This window comes from Lontra canadensis, unplaced genomic scaffold (assembly GCF_010015895.1).
Source record: "Lontra canadensis isolate GAN:19392208 unplaced genomic scaffold, GSC_riverotter_1.0 scaffold18, whole genome shotgun sequence".
Lineage (NCBI taxonomy): Eukaryota > Metazoa > Chordata > Mammalia > Carnivora > Mustelidae > Lontra > Lontra canadensis.
Window position 1 is genome coordinate 6,742,277 of NW_022631012.1, and position 20,986 is coordinate 6,763,262.

The window sequence follows — 20,986 nt, forward strand, 5'->3', positions numbered from 1 at the left end:
ATGTATTTTATCATGCTATATTGTATGTATCTTGAAAGCTGCCCTCAATCTTTCTGAAGCAAGAACGAATATACTTTTAGTAGTAGGCAAGGGGTGATAAATAATGTGAACCTGATATAAAATGGAGTAAATTTACAATCTCAGGTGACTTTGGATCTCAGATTCTAGATGAAAATACAAGCTTATACTCTTCTATAATCATTTCCACAAGAATAAATGGAGGTAACTGCTACTTTCCATTAATCTACCTAAAAAAAATCAACAAGTGAGGGGCACCTCGGTGGCTCAGTGGGTTAAGCCTCTGCCTTAGGCTCAGGTCATGATCCCAGGGTCCTGGGATCCAGCCCCCCACGGCAGCCTCCTTCCTCCTCTCTCTCTGGCTGCCTCTCTGCCTGCTTGTGATCTCTCTCTCTCTCTGTGTCAAATAAATAAAATTTTAAATAAAAAAAAAAAAACACAATCAACAAGTGTAGGGCACCTGGCTGGCTCACTGATACAGCATAGGACTCTTGATTTCCAGTTGTGAGTTAAAGTCCTACCTTGGATGCAGAGATTACTTAAAAACAACATCTTAAAAAAAAAAAAAATCAACAAGTGAGATGCTACATATTCTTTCTTCTTACTTTTCTCTTGGGAAAAAGACCAGTGCCCTCTAGTGTCCAAAATGTGCCTCGTGTAGTGCCAGCCATACCGGTTTATCTTCCAAGAGTAATTGTAATAATGCGATGCTACAGAAAATTTTTAAAAATAAATTTTGGAACATTGAATCTGGACAGCAATATACAAGCCTTACACTCACTACAAATCACTGTCTAAAATACTCCTCCCCCATGTTTTCAAGAGTAAGGAATAAACAAGTTCCTGCAGGACGCAAAAAAAAATATATATATATATATATTATATTATACATATATACATATACATATATAATATATATATATTCTTTATTCTACTGTTTTCTTAAGGTTTCACATCTTTATTCCGGCTTCACTGGGATCCACACAATAATCTATCTTTATCTTCTAATGCGAATGACAACTGGGTTTACTTATAGAATGTACTTGGTAGTGATTAGAATGACAGGTACGGAAGTTCTGAAGACGTAGTCGGTGGTGGTGGCGGATATTATTTACCGTGGTATTCCTGCCTGGGTAACTCTTTAACCCTTTGCATTCTCGCTGCACCGAGAAGCCCCGAAAGCAACCTCAAGTTCCCTATCCCCCGCCCGCACTCTTCCTTCAGCCAAGCTCCGTCCTTGTTCGCCTTTACCGAAGACCTGGAAACTCTGCGGAGCCCTAAGCGGCGTGGGTCTTAGAGGACCAGCCTGGAGCGCCCCGGGCCGAAGCCTGCAGGTGGCATTCACGTTCTCCCGCCGTACCGAGCCGAAGCCCAGTCCAGGGGGCGCTGCAGCCCCTTCGCCTCCCGCGAGAACCGAGAACCCGGCTGCGATTTCAGCCCCGAAGTTCCGGGACTGGTCCCCGCCCCTTGGCTCCGCCCACTCCCTTGTGGTCGGCGCGCGGTGATTGGCGGCGTGAAGGGGGCGGAGCTCCGGGAGGTGGGCTGAGGGGGCGGGCCTGGGAGGGGACAAAAGCTTGGCGGTGCCAAAGCCCTGCCCTGCCGGCCGGCTCCTGGGTTGGTGCGGAGGCGGTGTCAGAGGCTGAAACAGCTGGGGCCCAGCTGGGTTTGCCAGTGTAGACGGTTGTGAGCTTCAGCGTGTGAGTGGCTGTGCTGTCGCTAGCTCATCGTCCGCGTACCTTCCCCTGCAGGTAACCGCAGGCTTCGAGGGGCTGCCCCCAGGACCTGGTTTTTGCGGGGAGGCTCTGAGCCCGCCTAGAGCTGGAACGGGCAGAAGGGAGAAAAGCTCGGATCTTGGGAATGGAGGGAGGAATTTAGCGGCGAGCCCTGATCGAAAGGAAGGGGGGAAATCCAGGTTGGGCGTGGGGAAGAGGCATGGGGAGAAAGAGGGTACTCGATGTTTGGATGTGCAGAGGCCCACTCTGGAATGGGCGGCGGAAAGTTGCTTGCAGTGGCACATAGAAACCCAAGTCTGCAGGCAGAAAGGTAAATCGAGCGGTGGGAGGATGCAAGGAGGTGTGGAAGACCACGTCTTGGCTTTAGAGGGAAGAAAAGGTGCTGCGGTGGCGAGCTGGCTGCAAAGAAAGGTGGGAGCCATGGACTTGGGCGTGTGCCGCGAACTCAGGTGGCCGGACCTGGCCGGCGGCGGTGGAAGAGTCCTCCTGGGGGCGTGGAGGGGGCGGGATGGGGTGGAGGGCACACCTCCGCCCCCCGCGGGGCTCTCCAGTTCTCCAATTCTAGGGAAGCGTTCCCCCAGCTGGCTCAAGGCGCCCGGGGTAAAGATTCTGGCGCGCCCAGCGAAGAGGTGGACGTGGAGACAAGAAAAGACGAGCGGAGCCAGCTTCGGTTGCAGCCGTCTTGCACAACGGCCACAAGGTCATATGCAGGCCAAGAGCCCGCTGGTCACAGCGTCACCTAAGGACGGGCAAACCCCAAGACCAGCTAACGGACGATGAACCCGAGACGCGCCCACTGACGCACCCTTCAGTGTGTGCGGAGCGGAGATCTGTGTGCTCCCTTAACCTTCGTTTGGAAAGTGCCTGCGCACCTAAAACTGCCCTTTGGCCCTCTGGGTCTGCTCAGCCCTGTACTTTAAACCAGATAAACCCGGCTGGCCTGTATTAAAAACAGCTAAATCCTCCTGACAGGCGTGTTTTGAACGTTAAGTCCTTCTATTCCCCTTTTTGTTTTGTTTTAGGAAATAAACTGCGCTCAACTCAGTCTGCAAGACTGAAAGGAGTTGGGGTGATTAGAAGTTGTAAAGGTGAGAATTAGCAATTTTTCCCCTTCTGTATTTTTTGATGCGGCAATTCTGCATTTTATTGGTCCTGGAGGTCTTGAGGTAGGCGGAGGCACTGCAAGGAATGAGTCAGGGATATTTCCAACAATAAATTTCAACTGCTTCCTTGTTTCCTTCTTTGCAGCTCTTCTCTGCAAGAGGTTGTTTATGGCCCAGAAGTTATTGTATTTCATGAACTCAGCTTTGAAAAAAAAAAAAAAAATGTGGCTAAAATTTTAGGGCTGATGAAAAAAAAATTAAGAAGGTTTAACAACTCTTTTTTCTTTAACTACTCTGTAGTCATCCAGGTTTATTTTGTGGAATGACATAAGTGTGTCAGAAGTTTGGAATTCATCTGCTTTCAGATTAAATGAACTGACTTGTTGGAAAAGTCCTTCCTTCTGAAATCAGGGTTTGGGTGGAGAGGGAGACTGATCAGCAAGGTTTAGAGAAGTGAATCCAGTGGGGCCTAAAGCCTACCCCATGGAATTTAAATCTAAAAGAAATAAATAATGTCCTATGTTGTAGGAAGCAAGGGTCTACCAAAAAAAAGAAGAAGAAGACTTTACTTTTTTAGTTAAAAGGTGCTAACATTTTAATGGATAATGTGAAGAAATCCTGATATGTTTCAATTATGAGATATAGAAAACTTACTGCAAAAAATGTCTGCTTCAACTGCGAAGGAGATAATTTTTAAAATGCCATTATTCAATATAGACAGTATTACTTGACAAGTTGAACCGAAGTAATTTGATCTTTAAATAACAAAAATGTACTCATTAGTCTACTCATTAGTGAACCTCAGTTCCCTGTGACAAGGCAAGACATTTTCAAGGATGCTGTATGAGCCATCAGTTGTATTTGCCATCAAGGAAAAATAGCCAAGTCATAACACTTGTATATAGGAATGCAGCCATGGAAATGTATCAAGACCAAGATAAGTTTGCTGCCTCTTTTTGTGTTGTTTTGTTTTGTTTTAAATACAAGGACAGATGTGACAGTGGGCTCAGCAAGACTAAATCAACTTCCAGCTCTACTGTAAATTATATTTGAAATTACACATCACAAGTAATTAACTCTACCACACCAGTTTTTTCTCTTCTTTTATTCTAGTTGGGTTCCAGATGGCTCCCAGTAATGGTACAGGGAACCTCCTAAACACTAATAAGCAGGCTTCTAGAATTACAAATTTGGGAAGTGAAAATGGGCCTGAGGGTTAGGGCTATACCCTGGCTTATTACAAGGAACTGAGGTTCACAGTCTGCTAATGAGTACATTTTTGTTTTTTTGTGTTGCTGTTGTTTTTTTAAGATTTTATTTTTTTAAGTAATCTCTATACTCAATGTGGTGGTCCTTTCTCACGACCCCAAGATCAAGAGTCACACATTCCACGGACTGAGCCAGCCAGGTGCCACCCCCCCCAGTACATTTTTGTAATTTAAGGACAAAATTTCTTTAGCTCAACTTGTGAAGTGATTTTGTTTAGGCCTCTCACCTAATAATGTGTAAGTCCGTTCTCCTGGCTTTTCCAGTCTTCAGCCATAACTTAAGGGGATGGAAGCAATTTGCAGTTATGTTCCGCCAGGGAAATAGTTTCCCTTAGAGCATCATGAAAGGCAATAGATCCCTTCCTCAGGCTCAGAGCCTCTTCCACTTCTCAGGGACAACATACAGGATGTGGTCTTCCTGGAAGCCTCATAGTTTCACTTATTCCAGAGGGTGCACCCCTGCCCTTTCTGGGAATGAGATTAATTTGTATTTGCTATCCTCAATCCCAGGAAGACATGTCTTACTGGAACAATTCCATTTCTCTGTCCCACCCACTGGCAGCTTACCTTTGCCCAAGAACAGTCCAGGACTTGGGATAGCAAGGAACAGGACAGGGACATGCTTGGCTTCTGGGCAGTGGTAGCCCTTCTATATACAGGTTTTTCTAAATAGAGAAATCACTTTTGTTTTTAGGATGACATCCCCATTATCCGTTATTGCCTCTAGGAAAACATAATTCCATCAGAAATTCTTCATCTTTCACTTTTAAAGTTTCTTTAAACATGGCTTATAAGAACTTGTTGAATGGCCCCAAGTGTAGTTTTGGTGTTTTAGGTTTGGAGTGTGTGTGTGTGTGTGTGTGTGTGTGTGTATTTTTAACCAAAACAGCCTCTTAGAAAAGGGAAATACTAGCACCCATCATTTTGCTGATTTTGAGGGTGCCGTAAAATGAGGGGTTGGATTAGGAGGGTTCAAATAAACATGATATTGAAGAAATCATCTTGTTTTAGAAGATGAACCAACAGTCAGGAATAATGACAACATTACTGAGAACATCTTACAGGGTCATGGGACGGCCTTGGGAAACATTTTCGTTCTGTCAAAGTAAAATGGGAAGATCATTTCCATCTTACGGGGTTGTGAGGTCTGCCTCAAAACCCACACATGAAGCACGTAACACTATGCTCTTTACAGAGAATGTCCTTGATCCTCCTGGTAAATATATTGTCATGAGTGAATGTAGTGTTTAGTAGTCACCGAATTCTTAGTATTTTTTTACACTGTAATGAAATACATGAGAAGATCTGGGTCTTCCCTTTTGTTCTTTTTAAAGGTTTCTTGAAGTCAAAATGTCTCAGAAAATCCGTGGCGGTTCTGTGGTAGAGATGCAAGGAGATGAAATGACACGAATCATTTGGGAGTTGATTAAAGAAAAACTCATTTTTCCCTATGTGGAACTGGACCTGCACAGGTAAATGAATTAGCCTTCTTACACAGGAAACTCAGAAAGCATAATCTAAGTGAATTTCAGGGCATAACTAGCTGTGTAACTAGCTATAGCTGTATCTTATGAATGAAGCTTTAGAGGGAGGGATACCAAAATATAGGTATGTGAACCTTCTATTTTAATTCCATTAATTTTATTTGTTTTTTTTAAGATTGATTTATTTTTAAAGAAAACTCAGGGGGGAGGGGCAGAGAGAGTCTCAGACAGACTCCTCACTGAGCACAGAGCCCCATGACCAGTGATTTAATCTCCCAACCCTGAGATCATGACCTGAGCCAAAACCAAAAGTCAGATGCTTAACTGACTGGGCCACTCAGGTGCCCCAGACTCTCTCTTTTAATTTTGATATATTGCTAGAAAGACTGGATTTAGCATTGGTCTGAAGAAAAGAATTGTGATGAGAACAAAGTGATTCTCTGCTCTTTCCAAATCTCTGTTTCTTATGAAGTTTCTCTTTTTATAAATCAGTGGCTCAGGGCTGCACAAGGTATTATTTGTGGAAAGGAGGCTCATAGAGGTACAGTCTGCACTGAACAGTAAAGTAAATGTAGTTAGCACGGTTTTTTCCTTTCCACCTGCCTCTGTTTTCTATCACTCTACTTAACTAGTCAGTGGACTTTTCCCCACCTTTTACCCTTTTCACACAATTCTAGTACAGAAAGAACACTTGAATTTATCTTATACAACCCTCACCTTTCTGTAGACCATCCCTTAAACCTTTTGTGTTCTAAGGATTTGAGCCTTTGCTCTGTCTTTAAAGTGTTTGGAGACAGAGATGAAAGTCTCTATGGGATCCTCCCCTTTGTTCCCTGTGATTTTTATAAATTTGCTCATGTTCTTTGTGAATCCAAACTAGGAAGAGATGGTATTTTTCCAAAGGGGATATGGCTGAAGCCATATTCCATGCAAAATGTTGACCCACACATTTCAACCAGACTACAGCAAGTCTCCCGTGTGTTTGTCTTGACCCAGAATTATTCATCAGACCCACGTGTTCCTCCAAGGGCCTGTTGTTTGCCTGGGTTTAGATAGTTCATTTACATGGTGTCATTAGACACTCTTTTTAGTTATTCTGAGCCCAAGCTGTTGATAATGTCTGTTTTGCAACCACGAAATGAAGCAAATACTTGCAGAGGCCAACCAGACATACAGGAAACGAAGCATAAAAAACATTAAGTGGGTTACAGAAGCATTTCACAAGCACTTCTCTGGTTTGGAACTTGACATAGTAGCAGATGAGTTTTACAAGTTCTTGACAGTGTAAAAGCTGCAAAAAAGCTTTAAGCCTTGTTAGCCTTAGAGGCATAAGGAGTTTTAAAGGACAGTCATTATTCCTGGAAGGGAAAGAGTCACTGGCTACAGAATAAAGAATTTTTGGAGGCTCAAACAAATTTTAAGGTGTTCCAAAATGACTGTAGCCATTACGTGTCCAGTTCTTTTCGAGGGATGGAGAGTGATTTGTTTGTTTTGTTTTCTGCAAGTTAGATAGTGGTCCAGGCCACTTACTCATTCTCTTCTGTTACAGACTTAAAGAAGAGAAGCAAAAACTCTACTAATTTGCTGGTAGATTCTTCTGATGAGAGCTGGTTCCTATAAACATGAAAAGTGCTGACCATGGTCCTCGTTTGAGTTAGGATTAGAAATTTGTAATATTCAGCATTTCCTCTGCCAGAAGATAAGAGTCAGTGGATTCATTAGACTTAAGTGAATTATCTAAGGCCAAAGCAGTTTGGAATAATTTTTCTTTGGAAATACACTAAGGTTGCTCCTTTGCGTTTGCATCGTGAGTTGGGATAGTGAAGGAAAGGAAAATGAAAAAACTAAAAGGAACTGGAAAGAAAAATCTAGAGGCTTCACGGATTAACAAGTTTTGAAAGCTAAAAAAACCTGAAAAACATTTTTCAAGTCCTGGAGGACAAAAAGAATTATTACATTACTGTTTTGTTTCTCCTGTTTGTAACAAATTCTGACATACTTGAGCTAAAGCTTTAATCATTTTCTGTGCTCCATGGACAACCAACATTTTTTCCAGTTCCAAACGACCTGCAGCCTGGGAATTGGTGTCAATTACTGTAACTCCCTGGAGTGTATAAATCCATCATTACATTCCATTATTTACCCAACAAACTGCAGGCTTATTTCCAGAACAAAGAGACTTGCCTCAGAATTAGGGAGAAGTTCATCTTTTGACTAACTGGCATTAATGAAGAAGTCAATAGCATTTTTGGCACCGACTGTGGCATTTATAGGTCCTACCACTTAAATGCCGTAAAACAATCCTTTAGACTTTCTGAGCCCTTTATTTTTAGAGCACACTATTTACTAAAGGAAAATAAGTGCTTAGACTTAGTTTTTCTGCTAATTTTATGGAAGGAAGTCTGCAGAAACGGTTGCTTAGGTGCTTATTGCCTTTTGGTAGTAAAGAACACACAAAGGGGATGAGCACAGTGGCTTCCATTCAGTCTCCTTCTAGACAGCCTCCCACGCCACAGGCGGGTATGGCCCACAGTCCACCTCTCTTAATGCTTTGTTTGGTTGGCAGCCATCTTCTGGATCTAAGGTGCACTAGTCCTCAAAGCTGGCAGATTGAGGTGTATTTTGGGCCTTTCCTTTCTTCAGAGCAAGCTCTGCGTGCCATCACCATTTGTGGAATGGGGACACCCTCCATCACTCATCAGTTTGTCTGGACAATTACACTTAATGACTTTTCCCTCCCAGCTATGATTTAGGCATAGAGAATCGTGATGCCACCAATGACCAGGTCACCAAGGATGCTGCAGAAGCTATAAAGAAGTACAACGTTGGTGTCAAGTGTGCTACCATCACCCCTGATGAGAATAGGGTTGAGGAGTTCAAGTTGAAACAAATGTGGAAATCACCAAATGGCACCATCCGAAATATTCTGGGTGGCACCGTTTTCAGGGAAGCTATTATCTGCAAAAATATCCCCCGGCTTGTGAGCGGATGGGTAAAACCCATCATCATAGGTCGCCATGCTTATGGGGATCAAGTAAGTCGCGTTCTCATTGTTGCATTCTCCATACTCTTTTCTCGTGACAGGGTTGAGAACCACCAAAGATTATATGGAACATGATCACTTCATACATAAAAGGAAAAACTGGTTCCGTGACTGAAAGTCGTCTCTTTAAAATATTCCTTTCCTACTTGGAAAAGAAAGAAGTACTAGTTTCTGTACTTTTGTACCAGTAGGCTTATTGCCAAATTAAGCAGAAAAACTACCAACTAAACAAAATACGTACTGAAATGGAGGTTTTGAACTTTTCATAAAAAGCAGCGTAGGTCCTAAAAGAGCCTTACAGATAAGAATGTCTCGTGCTGAAATCCAGAGGCTTGGATGTAGCTGTCTTTAGAAACAGTATGGCCAGGTCACAGACCACTCTCTGTCCCTGTGGATGGGGTCACTGGGTTAGTCCTTGAGGATCGGCTCACTTTGTTCTACCCTGTGGTTCAGACTATCCCTTCATCCTGGCCAAACCTCCCAGAGGCCCAGGAGAGAGAATGTCCACAGGAGCGCTTCAAACTCACAAATCCCAGGAAGACTACTCTTACGTTTTTATGAGTTCATGGTATCTTTTTCATCCTGCACCCCTCCCCCCTTCAATTATTTTGGCATCCGTCACTTGGAAGAATAGTCATTCTATCCATTAAAATCCAGCCTGAAAATTCCCAGCCTACAGTTGATTCAGCCCTAATTGTTTAAATGTGCACAAACCTCTACAAAGCACCCGTGAGGCTTTGGTGCCTCAGTGTCTTCCTTTTAAGAAATGGGAATGAGTTACCACCCGTAGTGAAGGACTTCATATGGCAGAAACGTGCTGTGTAGAAAAGATATTTAATCTTCATGGTTACCTAACGGCTCTTTTCCCAGTTGTCATTAGTAGTACTCTATACGGACATAAATAAGTAGGTGTGGCTGGCAACCATTAGTACCTGGTTGTGAAAATATTCTAATTTAAGTCATTGAAGAGTATACAGTGAGCAGAAATTCACGGATGCCTTGTGTGGGCCAGGCACGGTTTTCCACCAGCAGAGCTCACTCCTGTCGGCAAGATGGCTGCCCTTGTACAGTCCTTTCCGAAGGCGCACCAGCCTCATAGTTGCTTCCACAGTCACTGCTGCTTTTGGACAAATCCTGGGCTGGTGTTAGTAGCAATAATAACCATGAAGAGACTGAGCCTTGAAGGTCTAAGGACGGGATTGCAAGTCCTTTGACCCTAGATGTGTTATTTCTACTATATCACAGTTCCTCTGTTGTAAGATTGATTTAAGAATCAAATGAGATAATGAAATGATTCAAGTTAGTCACTTAAAACGCCTGTCATATAGTGAAGGCAAGGCATTAGCTCCCTCACATCCACTATCTAGCTGGTGTATTATCATCCCCCCTGTGGAAAGACTTCCTGGACCTCCAGGTCATGGTCATTTCTCTCCCTCTGTCATCCTACTGCATTTCTTATCTAAGCCTGCCTTTGACATTTGAAAGCTTTTAGGTTGGTTCTCACTTTTCGAATGTCTTTGTTAGGTTATAAGCTTCCTAAGAGAGAATGCTTTGTCATTCTCTGCTCTTTATCAGTGCTCAGGAGACTGCCCTTTACATGGGAGGCACCGAGTAAATTCTGATTTCCACTATACCCTAGGATTAACTTGCTTTGGGAACTCTCTGGACCTCTTTTTTTCCCATCTCTAAAATAAATGAAGGTTGAGCCACACTGCCCTGTTTGTCTAGGTATCTTCCAGCTCTGTGTTCTATGACTTTTTTCCCTTATAGTTCTTAAAAGGATAGTTTGGGGGCGGGGGATTTGGTGTTGGTTGGTTGGTTGGTTGGTTGGTTGTTTTTATATCTTTCTCCCCTCTACGCAGTACAGAGCAACTGACTTTGTTGTTCCCGGACCTGGTAAAGTCGAGATAACCTACACATCAAGTGATGGATCCAAAAAAATTACATACCTCGTACATAATTTCGAAGGTAAGTCCATCAGGAGCTACATGTTTTCATTTTTTACAGACCATTTAGACAATATTCCACTGTTTTTTGGAAGTTGGTTATGTGGCTGCCAAAAATACAAGCTGGAATCTGTAACATTTCTATAGGACCCAACATCTAGCATAAAGAAGTAATTGCCTTCCATGCCTTCCCACGGGGTAGATTAAAAGACACAAAAGGGGGGCACCTGGGTGGCTCAGTGGGTTAAGCCTCTGCTTTTGCCTCAGGTCATGATCTCAGGGTCCTGGGATCAAGCCTCGCATCGGGCTCTCTGCTCAGCAGGGAGCCTGCTTCTCCCTCTGCCTCTCTGCCTACTTGTGATCTCTCTGTCAAATAAATTAAAAAAAAAAAAAAAAAGGAACCAGCCACTTAATTGGAAACGCATGTGGGCAAAGACAGGGAGGGGAGGTTGGCCGGAATCAGTCATGCCTAAATTATAGAAATTAAACATTAATAATCCCATATCGCCTGTCATGTAATCTGCACTTTGCTCTGGTAGGCTTTGTATTTGAAAATGGTTGCGTTATATATTTGCTGAGATTTTCTTCTTGCCCTGAGTTTTATTCTGTGGAAGTGAGCATTTGTTTTTTGCCTCTTCTTCCACCCCATCCTGCTGCTTCAAAGGTCCCCCATAGCAAATGCCACCCAAAGGTTGTTGAAAGAACAGAGAACCCTCTTTCTCCACTCCTGAAGTGGCTAAAAGTTCTCATGCAAACAAAGCTCAAAGCTTACCTAGCCCTTGTTCTCTTTCCCTCCTCTAACTAATATCATTTTAATGGAATCTCGTCCTGCGGGTTTGGGCCTTGTACATTTTGAGCCTAGGTTGGCCCTGGGCACTGGCCCAGATTCAAGTTCTATCTTTCAATAATTACAGAGTTTCCCAAGTAAGAGTCGTGAAACACTAGTGATGACGTGTAGCATAATTTCTGCCAATGAGGTCTGAACCTTCAGTATCCTCCAGGAAATGATGAGAATTTTCATTCGATATTTAAAATGCCAATTTTTCTCAATGGCTGAGGATAAAGCACCACATAGAGTTGAAAACACGTGTGAAATTTTTGAAAGTGTCGAAGACAACTTAAAAAATGATTCACCCTTTCTTGAGTGTATTTCTGTCTCATATCAGTACTTTCTAGTATTTTGGTATTTTCAGGATCCTAAAGACCGTGTTTTTCTCATTTCTATTGCCCTTTCAAAACAAGTTAGAACGTTCTTATCTAGAATTGACTTTCTTCCAATCACGTGCCTTGGCCGCTCATGGAATATTCTTATTGGGAGTCTGGCCGGCACTTTTTGAAGCCATGGGAGCTGGGTATTGGGTGCTTGGGTGTTGGTGGGTGGATTTGAACTAGTTACAATTCTACCCCATTTACCTTTCTCCTTTTTCCTCTCATCGGTGTTCCCCCCCACAGAGGGTGGTGGTGTGGCTATGGGGATGTACAATCAAGATAAGTCGATCGAAGATTTTGCACACAGTTCTTTCCAGATGGCTCTATCTAAGAGTTGGCCTTTGTATCTGAGCACCAAAAACACTATTCTGAAGAAATACGATGGACGTTTTAAAGACATCTTTCAGGAAATATATGACAAGTAACTACAGTTCTTTTTTGTTTCTTTGTCTTTTTTCTAAAATAAGCTAGGATTTATAATGTGTGTGTGTATGTGTGTGTATAATATAATATAATTTGCATCCTTATCCCTTTGAATCTGGGACAAATTGAATGAAAACCATCATTATTCCATAAAGTTAAGGGCAAAACTAAGATTTAACAGACGTGAAGTAAACCACTTTCGAGTTGCTTCTAGAAGGTAATGTTTTCAAGTAATGTCTCACATTTATTATTATTTTTTGTTTAGAGCCAGAATTGTTTAATGTTTGAATGAAGGTGCCCTGTGACTGACAGAAAGTTCTAATTTTGGGGGGCACCTGGCTGACTCAGTCAATGGAGCATATGACTCTTGATCTCAGGGTTGTGAGTTCGAGCCCTATGTTAGCTGTAGAGATTACTTGCAAATAAAATATTTTTTTATAAAAAAGAATAGGAGGGGCACCTGGGTGGCTCAATCAGTTAAACATCTGATCCTCGATTTCAGCTCATGTCATCATCTCAAGGTCATGAGTTCGAGCCCCTGCTCCCTCCGTGCTGGGCATAGTGCCTGCTTAAGACTTTTCTCTGCCCAACCCCCACCTTCACTCCTGCTTGCTCACTCTGTCTCTCTTAAAAAAAAAAAAAAATCTAATTTTTCAAGCATATGAGTTTCTGCATGGGCACATTCCCACTCTTTCCGAAGCACCTTGTTGTGATTTAAGAACTCTGCTTTAGTGGAGTCATTTGAACTTTTCTGTATTAATAACAACTTCAGGCTCAACAACACGGGAGCATGTGTAACTTTTAAGATGACATAACTCCCTTTTAGGTGCAAATGTTGAAGCCAGGGCTTGGATTTTAAGACAACTTAATTCCTCCTCCTGCTACCCATCCATACCAACCCTAGGAGCTGTCCTAGTTTCCTGAAAGATATGGAGTGGTAGAATCTTCTTTTTCATCCATTATTACATTCTTTTTTTTTTTTTAATTTTATTTATTTATTTGAGAGAGAGGGCACAAGCATAGGGAGGGAGAGGGACTGGCAGACTCCCTACTGAGCAGGGAGTCCAAGGGGGGACTGGAGGCAGGCTCAATTCCAGGACCCTGAGATCACAACCTAAGGCAAAGTCAGATGCTCAACCAACTGAACCATCCAGGCAGGCCCCTGTTATTACATTGTTAAAGTAAGCTATATCTGAAGAATCTGATCAGTAGTGTACTGAAAACTAAAAATAGTGCTGCGGACACTGCTGTCTCCATTATTCTCACAACTCTGCAAAGGAGGTGAAGTCACTCTAACAGGTAGGGACATTGGGGTTTCACAGCTTTTAAAATGGGCAGGATTTAAGCTTAGGTCTATCAGATTCTCAGGTCTGTGTTGCTTCCACTAAAAAATGCTAGTTCCAATCCCACCCTGTTTGGAGAAGCAGATGCTGTCCCTAACAACACCAGTTTCCTTTTTAATTCCCTTTTCTCTCTCTCGTTTCTTAGGCAGTACAAATCCCAGTTCGAAGCTCAGAATATCTGGTATGAGCATAGGCTCATTGATGACATGGTGGCCCAAGCTATGAAATCCGAGGGAGGCTTCATCTGGGCCTGTAAGAACTATGATGGTGATGTGCAGTCAGACTCCGTGGCCCAAGGTAAGGACCTGTGGGACCAAACAGAGGCGGAGTGCAGCCAGTGGCACATAGGTCATGCCGCAGTAGTTCTCTAGTTCAGAAAAGGGGGTTTTGCAGCCCTTTGTTAAATCCTAAAATGTAAGCACCGTGGAATTACTGATGACTACACATGCTAACGTTTATTTTCCTGAGCCCGCTCATCTCTGAGGGATTCAGTGTTCTCCCTGTGGTTGTACCCAGTATTTCATGCTTTGCCACTTACAGGTTATGGCTCTCTTGGCATGATGACCAGCGTGCTGGTTTGTCCAGACGGCAAGACAGTAGAAGCAGAGGCTGCCCACGGGACTGTAACACGTCACTACCGCATGTATCAGAAAGGACAGGAGACGTCCACCAATCCCATTGGTAAGGTCGTGTTTACTGCTACACTGATTTCCACCCGAGGAGTGGAGATTTCCAGAGGAAATCAGACATGTCCCTTTGCCTGCCCAGTGCTTTGTGTATAAAATCATCACCAAACAGTGCCTCTGTTCGACTAATGAGAGCCATTTGAAGGTACTTCTTGAAATACACACAATATATGCATTTCTATTTTGTGGGAGAATGTACACTGCAGATAAGAATGTTGCCAGTGAGCATTTCCCTTTTCTTTCGGTGCAGTGAAATGTCACAGAGGGCTAGTAATCTAAAAGCTGTACAGCTAGATCCTTCTAACTGGATTTTAAGGAAGACATTTTAAAAAGAGATAACAGCCTAGAGAGAGGAGGGGAGGCCAACACAGATGAGAGATAGAATAGATTGTGACCCATCCCAAATTAGTAAATGCCTTAAGCTTCAAGTATTACTAGCACACCATGAAAATGTACTTTCTTAAGGCTCTAACAAAATTTAAGACATTTGCTCTACAAAAAGACAGATCTTTTTAAAATTTCTATTCCGTAAAAATATTTCCAATTCTTATATAGCCCACGTGGATAGCATCTAATGGTATCAGTCACTTGAAGATTTAACACAAAAAAATTGTTCTGTTTTTAGGAACTGAAACATTTGGGAATCCCTCTTGGTGTGATCTAAGTGTTGGTTTTTTGGTTTCGTTCTCTTTTGCTCTTTTAGCTTCCATTTTCGCCTGGACTAGAGGCTTAGCCCACAGGGCTAAGCTTGATAACAATAAAGAGCTCGGTTTTTTTGCCAAGGCTTTGGAAGAAGTCTGTGTTGAGACCATTGAGGCTGGTTTCATGACCAAGGACTTGGCTGCTTGTATTAAAGGTTTGTCCAAGTAAGTATAAGGTGCCTTGAGCTGTGCAGTCAAATCACCACATATCTTTTCTAGGCATAAAACATCAGAGCTTTCTTGAGGCACATGGATTATTATTTATCACCTAGTTCAGGGATCAACAGACACTATCTACACATTGCTGACAGTAAGCATTTCAGACTTTGTGGGAACAGACAGCCTTTTCAAAACTCTACAGCTGTTGAACTTTGCCACTGTGGAAGGAGAACAGTCATAGATGATACAGAAGCTAGTGGATGCGGCAGTGTTCCAGTCAAACCAGTTGCAAAACCAGACTGTAGCCTGGATGGAGTCCAGGAGCCAGGCTGGAGTTTGCTGACCTCTGATCTAGTTGATGATCGTTGGGTGACAAGGTTCTGTTCAACAAGAAAATTATAGACATTTGAAATAAAGGGACTGCCAGGGCTATTGTATTATACCCCTTTATTGCCTTCAATTTATGGGTAAAAAAAACAACAGCACAAGTTTTAGATGCCCACTTCGTCCTAGTCCCTTCCATAATTATCTCTAACCAACAGTCAAATGTTGGAGGCCCATTTATTGCCCAGGATTTTTCTGAAAACATGGTAGCCCATCTCCCAGCTGGATTGGCTGCTAATCAGAGACTTCTCCCTCAGAGTTGGTCACTATGACTCACCTCAAGAAACACTACTGAAGGGGCGCCTGGGTGGCTCAGTGGGTTAAAGCCTCTGCCTTCGGCTCGGGTCATGATCCCAGGGTCCTGGGATCAAGCCCCATACCAGGCTCTCTGCTCAGCAGGGAGCCTGCTTCCTCCTCTATCTCTGCCTGCCTTGCTGCCTACTTGTGATCTCTGTCTGTCAAATAAATAAATAAATAAAATCTTAAAAAAAAAAAAAAGAAAAGAAAGAAACCCTACTGAAGTTTAACACCAATCCCAAGTCCCAACCGTGCATCCTCTGAGGTCTCCATCAGGGTCAATATACCTCAGTGATGGGGATATACTCAACCACTCTGTCTTTCTTATCTTAAATTTCTGGCAAGAACACAGTGTTTGAAATGTGCTTATTGGTATGTTAGCTTTGTAGACTCTTTGAATCGGCACCTATCAGCAGGATTACCTTAGCCAGTCCGTTATCTTCTTTTTTATTTTTTTTTTATTTTATTTTTTTTTATTTGACAGACAGAGATCACAAGTAGGCAGAGAGGCAGGCAGAGAGAGAGGAGGAAGCCGGCTCCCTGCTGAGCAGAGAGCCCGATGTGGGGCTCTATCCCAGCACCCTGGGATCATGACCTGAGCCGAAGGCAGAGGCTTTAACCCACTGAGCCACTCAGGCGCCCCTCTTCTTTTTTTTTTTTTTTTTTTAAGACAGTGATAATAACAAGAGTGTTCAGACAGTTTTAAGGACATGTGACAATTTGTAGGAATGTAAATGAAAGCATGGCTGTTCCACTTGAGTAGGTTTTGTTATTTTTAAGAATGAGGAATAGGAAGTGGGATGATTTCAGTCTCTCCACCATTAGCCTGAACAGAAGCTCTGTGATAGTTTCGCCCTCAAAGACTCAGGGCAGGGGACATTCCGAAGGTGCATGTGGCCAAGCTGCCTATAGCCTCGGTCAGCCCTTTGAACCTTGAGCACAGTCATCAGCCATACATTAATTTATTATTTATTATTATATTAATTTATAATTTATTATAATATTAATTTATTAATAAATAAGTTTTCGATTAATTAATTAATTAAATGCTACCTACATAGCATTTCTAGGACTTTCCCTTTACCTACTACCAGACCAGAGACAAACTAATTTCTTTCTTTTCTTTTTCCTCCTGTATTAGTGTGCAACGTTCTGACTACTTGAATACATTTGAGTTCATGGACAAACTCGGAGAAAACTTGAATATAAAACTGGCTCAGGCCAAACTTTAAGGCCATCCCTCAACTTAGGAGGATACGTGTTTTTGGTAACTAGGCCCACTGGTTTACATTTTCCTGCATAACACTCAAGGTTCAAGGTAAAATCAATTTTGTAATTTGTTTAGAAGCCAGAGTTTATCTTTTCTATAAGTTTACAGCCTTTTTCTTACACATACAGTAATGCCACCCTTGTGAACGTGGCAGGGGACTTTTTAAATTTTTATTTTATTTTCTACTGGTAGCCTAGTGTTCATTTGTACTCGTTGTCACTTTTTCTCATGTTCCAATACAAATGACCAAAATGAACAGTGTTCAAAAGGGTAAACTGTAGTCACAGTATTGTTCCCGAAAACATGCGTGAAGTACAAATTCACCCCCTTTGCCACTCCATGGCCTGGGTACTGGGTGGTTTTGGTGCAACAGATGCCCCGTCACGTGAGGCAGAGCCGTCCAGTGAACTTGCCCCCGGTTTGGAATGAAAGCAGAGGTGTTCGTAAAACCTGCTGGAGACACCACCGTCACTTTTGTAAAGAGCTCTTCTTGAGTGTTTTGAAAATGCTAAGTAACTGTGAGGCGACTAGAGAGTCTGGAATCCTGAGTAAATACTACCTGGGGTCTGTCCTCTGTTTGCCGCCTCCTCCCGGCCTTGTGTGGCCTGAGTATTATGCTACCCTGAGCAGCGTATTTCATCCAAGTGCAATAATCCAAGCTGCACCTTTTCTGGACTTCTGCTGGCCCGTTTTATTTCCCTTCTATGAATGTGATTTTTTCAGAAGTTGATTTTAACACTATTCTAGTCCGTTCTTCATCTGAACTACTAATCGTAATTAAAATTCAGTGCTAATGACCAGTCTTCTTGGGTTTTTATTTATCAAGTATACTTCTGGGACTGAGGGGCAAATGGGTAAGTAAGTGGTAAGATGTGGATCCTACAGGGAGAGGGAAAGAAGACCAAAGACAGAACAAAGGAGATGACTGGACTATTAGGGAATCGAGTGGAGGCACATGCTAGGGGTATAGGTATGATCACGTAAGTTAATGAGAAGCCATTGAAGACTTAAGAAGGGAGGGACGTGATCGTATTTTCCTTTAACAAAATAGCACAGCTTGTGTGAAGAATGAGTACTAGTGGAGGAGGAGGTGGCGGGCACAGTCCAGGAGGGAAGGCCGGTTATCGGTATATTGTGAAATGAAGATCTGAACTGGGGCAGTGGCACTGGGGACGGAGGGAGCAGGGTGGGTCTCCCAGAAGAGAAGAGAATGGATGGGGATCGGTGGGCAATGTGGGGAAAGCACCACATCACAGGGGTTTCCCACAGTTCCAGCTCACACCTGAAGAAAAGCTGGCCAGCGTGCCAGCGGTAGCCACGTGCTCTGGGGAAGGAAACTGAGACCTCAGGACGCACTTGGATCAGGCATACAGAGTACCTCGGAGGCCATTTTGGCCGAAAGCCCGGAATCTTTATAGCTGAGCTGGGGCTCTTTCTACTGGACCTGCACATGTGCAGGTTTCGATGGGTGGAGAGAGCATCGCGTGGAACGAAGCGATGCTGTTGGATTGGATGACCTGAACTCGTCCCTCCAGCACTCACAAACATCCTGGGAGCTGATCAGACGGAGTGTTCGTGGGGCAGAGCTCCGCCTCAACATCTGTCAGATCAGTATTTGGCCAAGAACTGGTTAATGTTCTAAAATATTCAGTAAATGAACAGATGCTGACCGATACATGCCAAGGCTAATGGTTTACTTTGTAACAACATCAGAATCAGAATTTTTGACCTGGAAAATGACTCCTGCTTCACAAAACCCTGAAGGCAGTAGGATCCAGGAACGGAGGAGACAGGAGTCCCACACTTCGAAGTTCTCTCAGTTGCAAGTACCATCTCTTAAGTAGAATTTTTAACTGAAAATACTTAATAACTAATCTTCACAGTTAGAATCACAGCTCCCTTGTGTTTTTCCCTGATACAGACAGTCCTCCCAAGGCATTGCCAACAAGTGATTTTCCATCCTCCGTTTGAATAATTCTATCATAAAAAATTTTTTCCACATCAAGGGTCTTGTCTGTTCCTGTTAAGAAGGAGGTAAGATATGAAACAAATATAAAAAATACGAAGAAAGACTGTGTTTATATAAATGCTGAAAAATTGTGTATTCTTCTCTTAGAAATTTTATTTCATAGGCCCTATTCTTAATATTAGGGAGAGTGCAGCATCCTAACTGCTCTTTCCTCTGGAACAAGAAAGTTAAACAACTCTGGATGGTACCTCTGACTCAAAGAGGTGACCTTTGCAGACAGCCTAGCATTGTTCGCAACTTTTAACTTCAATATCATTTCAGACTTACAGAAAAATCATAAAAATCATATGAGGAAGTCCCATAACATTTTGCCAATTTTTGCTTTTGCTCCCTTTGTTCCGTCTCTCTCTTGACTTCCTCTCTCCCTACACACACACACACACACACATACCCATACACATCTTTTTTTCCTGAACCAGCTCAGAGGAATTTGAAGACATCATGCCCCTTCACCCTTAAATAATCCAGCGTGGGGGCGCCTGGGTGGCTCAGTGGGTTAAAGCCTCTGCCTTCAGCTCAGGTCATGATCTCAGGGTCCTGGGATGGAACCTCGCATCAGGCTCTCTGCTCGGCGGGGAGTCTGCTTCCCTTCCTCTCTCTCTGCCTGCCTCTCTGCCTACTTGGGATCTCTGTCTGTCAAATAAATGAATAATATCTTTAAAAAAAATAATCCAGCATGTATTTCCTAAGGACAAGGAAAACCTCTTATATAACCACAATATGATTGTCAAAGTCAGGAAATTTAACATTGATATAATGTGATATGGTCCCTGTTCAAGTTTCAGCAACTGTTCCCATAATCTTCACGGGGTTCCCTCCAAGGTCCAACCCAGGATCATACATCGCATTCAGTTGATCATAGCTCTTCAGCCTCCTTTTGCCTGAAACAGTTTCTAAGCCTTTCTTTGTCTCTCTAGACCTTGAGATTTTTAAAGAGTACAAGCTAGTTATTTTGTAAAAATGTCCCTCAGTTGGGGTTTATCTGAGGTTCCCTTGTAATTAGATTCAAATTATGCATTTTGGGCAGAAACCATTGAAGTGATAGAGGGGTAAAGGGAGAGGGGGAGAGAATCTTAAGCAGGCTCCACACCCAGCATGGAGCAGGTCATGGACCTGGATCTCATAACCCTGAGATCACGATCTGAGCTGAAATCAAGAGTCAGAACCTCAACCGACTGATCCACCCCAGCGCCCCAACCACTGTTCTGTTTCTTGACGTGGGTTATAATGCCCCTGGGTGGCTCAGTGGGTTAAGCCTCTGCCTTCGGCTCATGTCATGATCTCAGGGTCCTGGGATCGAGCCCCGCATCGGGCTCTCTGCTCAGCAGGGAGCCTGCTTCCCTCTCTCTCTCTCTGCCTGCCTCTTTGCCTACTGGTGATCTCTCTCTCTCTGTCAAATAAGTAAAATCTTAAAAAAAAAAAAAAAAAGAATGCCTTGTAACAATTCATTAAACTGTTTTTCGTGGTCTACTCTATCAACTTTATTTCACAATAAAAAGATAAATATATTAGGAAACGTGTTCTGAATCCCATGGACTAATGACACAGGGCCACATTCTCCAGAGACAAATCAAGAACTTTCTCTCCAATGTCAGTTGACTCTGCTGTTCAGGCCTTCTGGTTTACCTTTGATAGAGTGACACATTCCAGTCACATTGTCTCTAACCTTTTCAAACATAAGCTGGGAAGTGTTTCTCTAAGAAGATGCTCTACTCCTGTAATTTCAACCAACTGCACACCAAGAATTATGAATAGAGATGCTTGAGGGTCCTTAAGTGGCTTTTTGGACCTCCCTTCTCTCACCTTGATGAGTCCATGACACTTTCTTGTTAGGGGTACTTGGGTGTAAAGCTCTCATTTGATTTCTGCATAAGAATTACTCTCTTCCTG

At 42.9% G+C, this 20,986-nt stretch overlaps 1 protein-coding gene across 1 annotated transcript; it reads left to right on the plus strand.

The window, feature by feature from the left end:
* The first annotated feature begins 1,608 nt into the window (after window positions 1-1,608).
* On the plus strand, window positions 1,609-17,867 carry IDH1 (isocitrate dehydrogenase (NADP(+)) 1). The gene is made up of 10 exons (XM_032859943.1): window positions 1,609-1,766; window positions 2,774-2,839; window positions 5,457-5,594; window positions 8,349-8,640; window positions 10,512-10,617; window positions 12,048-12,225; window positions 13,716-13,867; window positions 14,111-14,251; window positions 14,960-15,122; window positions 16,939-17,867. Exons 3-10 carry the CDS (start codon window positions 5,473-5,475, stop codon window positions 17,027-17,029), a joined length of 1,245 nt encoding a protein of 414 aa, XP_032715834.1. The 5' UTR covers window positions 1,609-1,766; window positions 2,774-2,839; window positions 5,457-5,472; the 3' UTR covers window positions 17,030-17,867.
* Window positions 17,868-20,986: the final 3,119 nt, after the last annotated feature.

What these genes read in the sequence shown, in the direction of transcription:
- IDH1 (XM_032859943.1), top strand. Translation starts at nt 5,473, where the DNA reads ATGTCTCAGAAAATCCGTGGCGGTTCTGTGGTAGAGATGCAAGGAGAT. An exon ending in GCCATGCTTATGGGGATCAA is followed by an intron (nt 8,641 to 10,511) that starts GTAAGTCGCGTT and finishes CCCTCTACGCAG; the next exon opens with TACAGAGCAACTGACTTTGT. An exon ending in TGTATTAAAGGTTTGTCCAA is followed by an intron (nt 15,123 to 16,938) that starts GTAAGTATAAGG and finishes CTCCTGTATTAG; the next exon opens with TGTGCAACGTTCTGACTACT.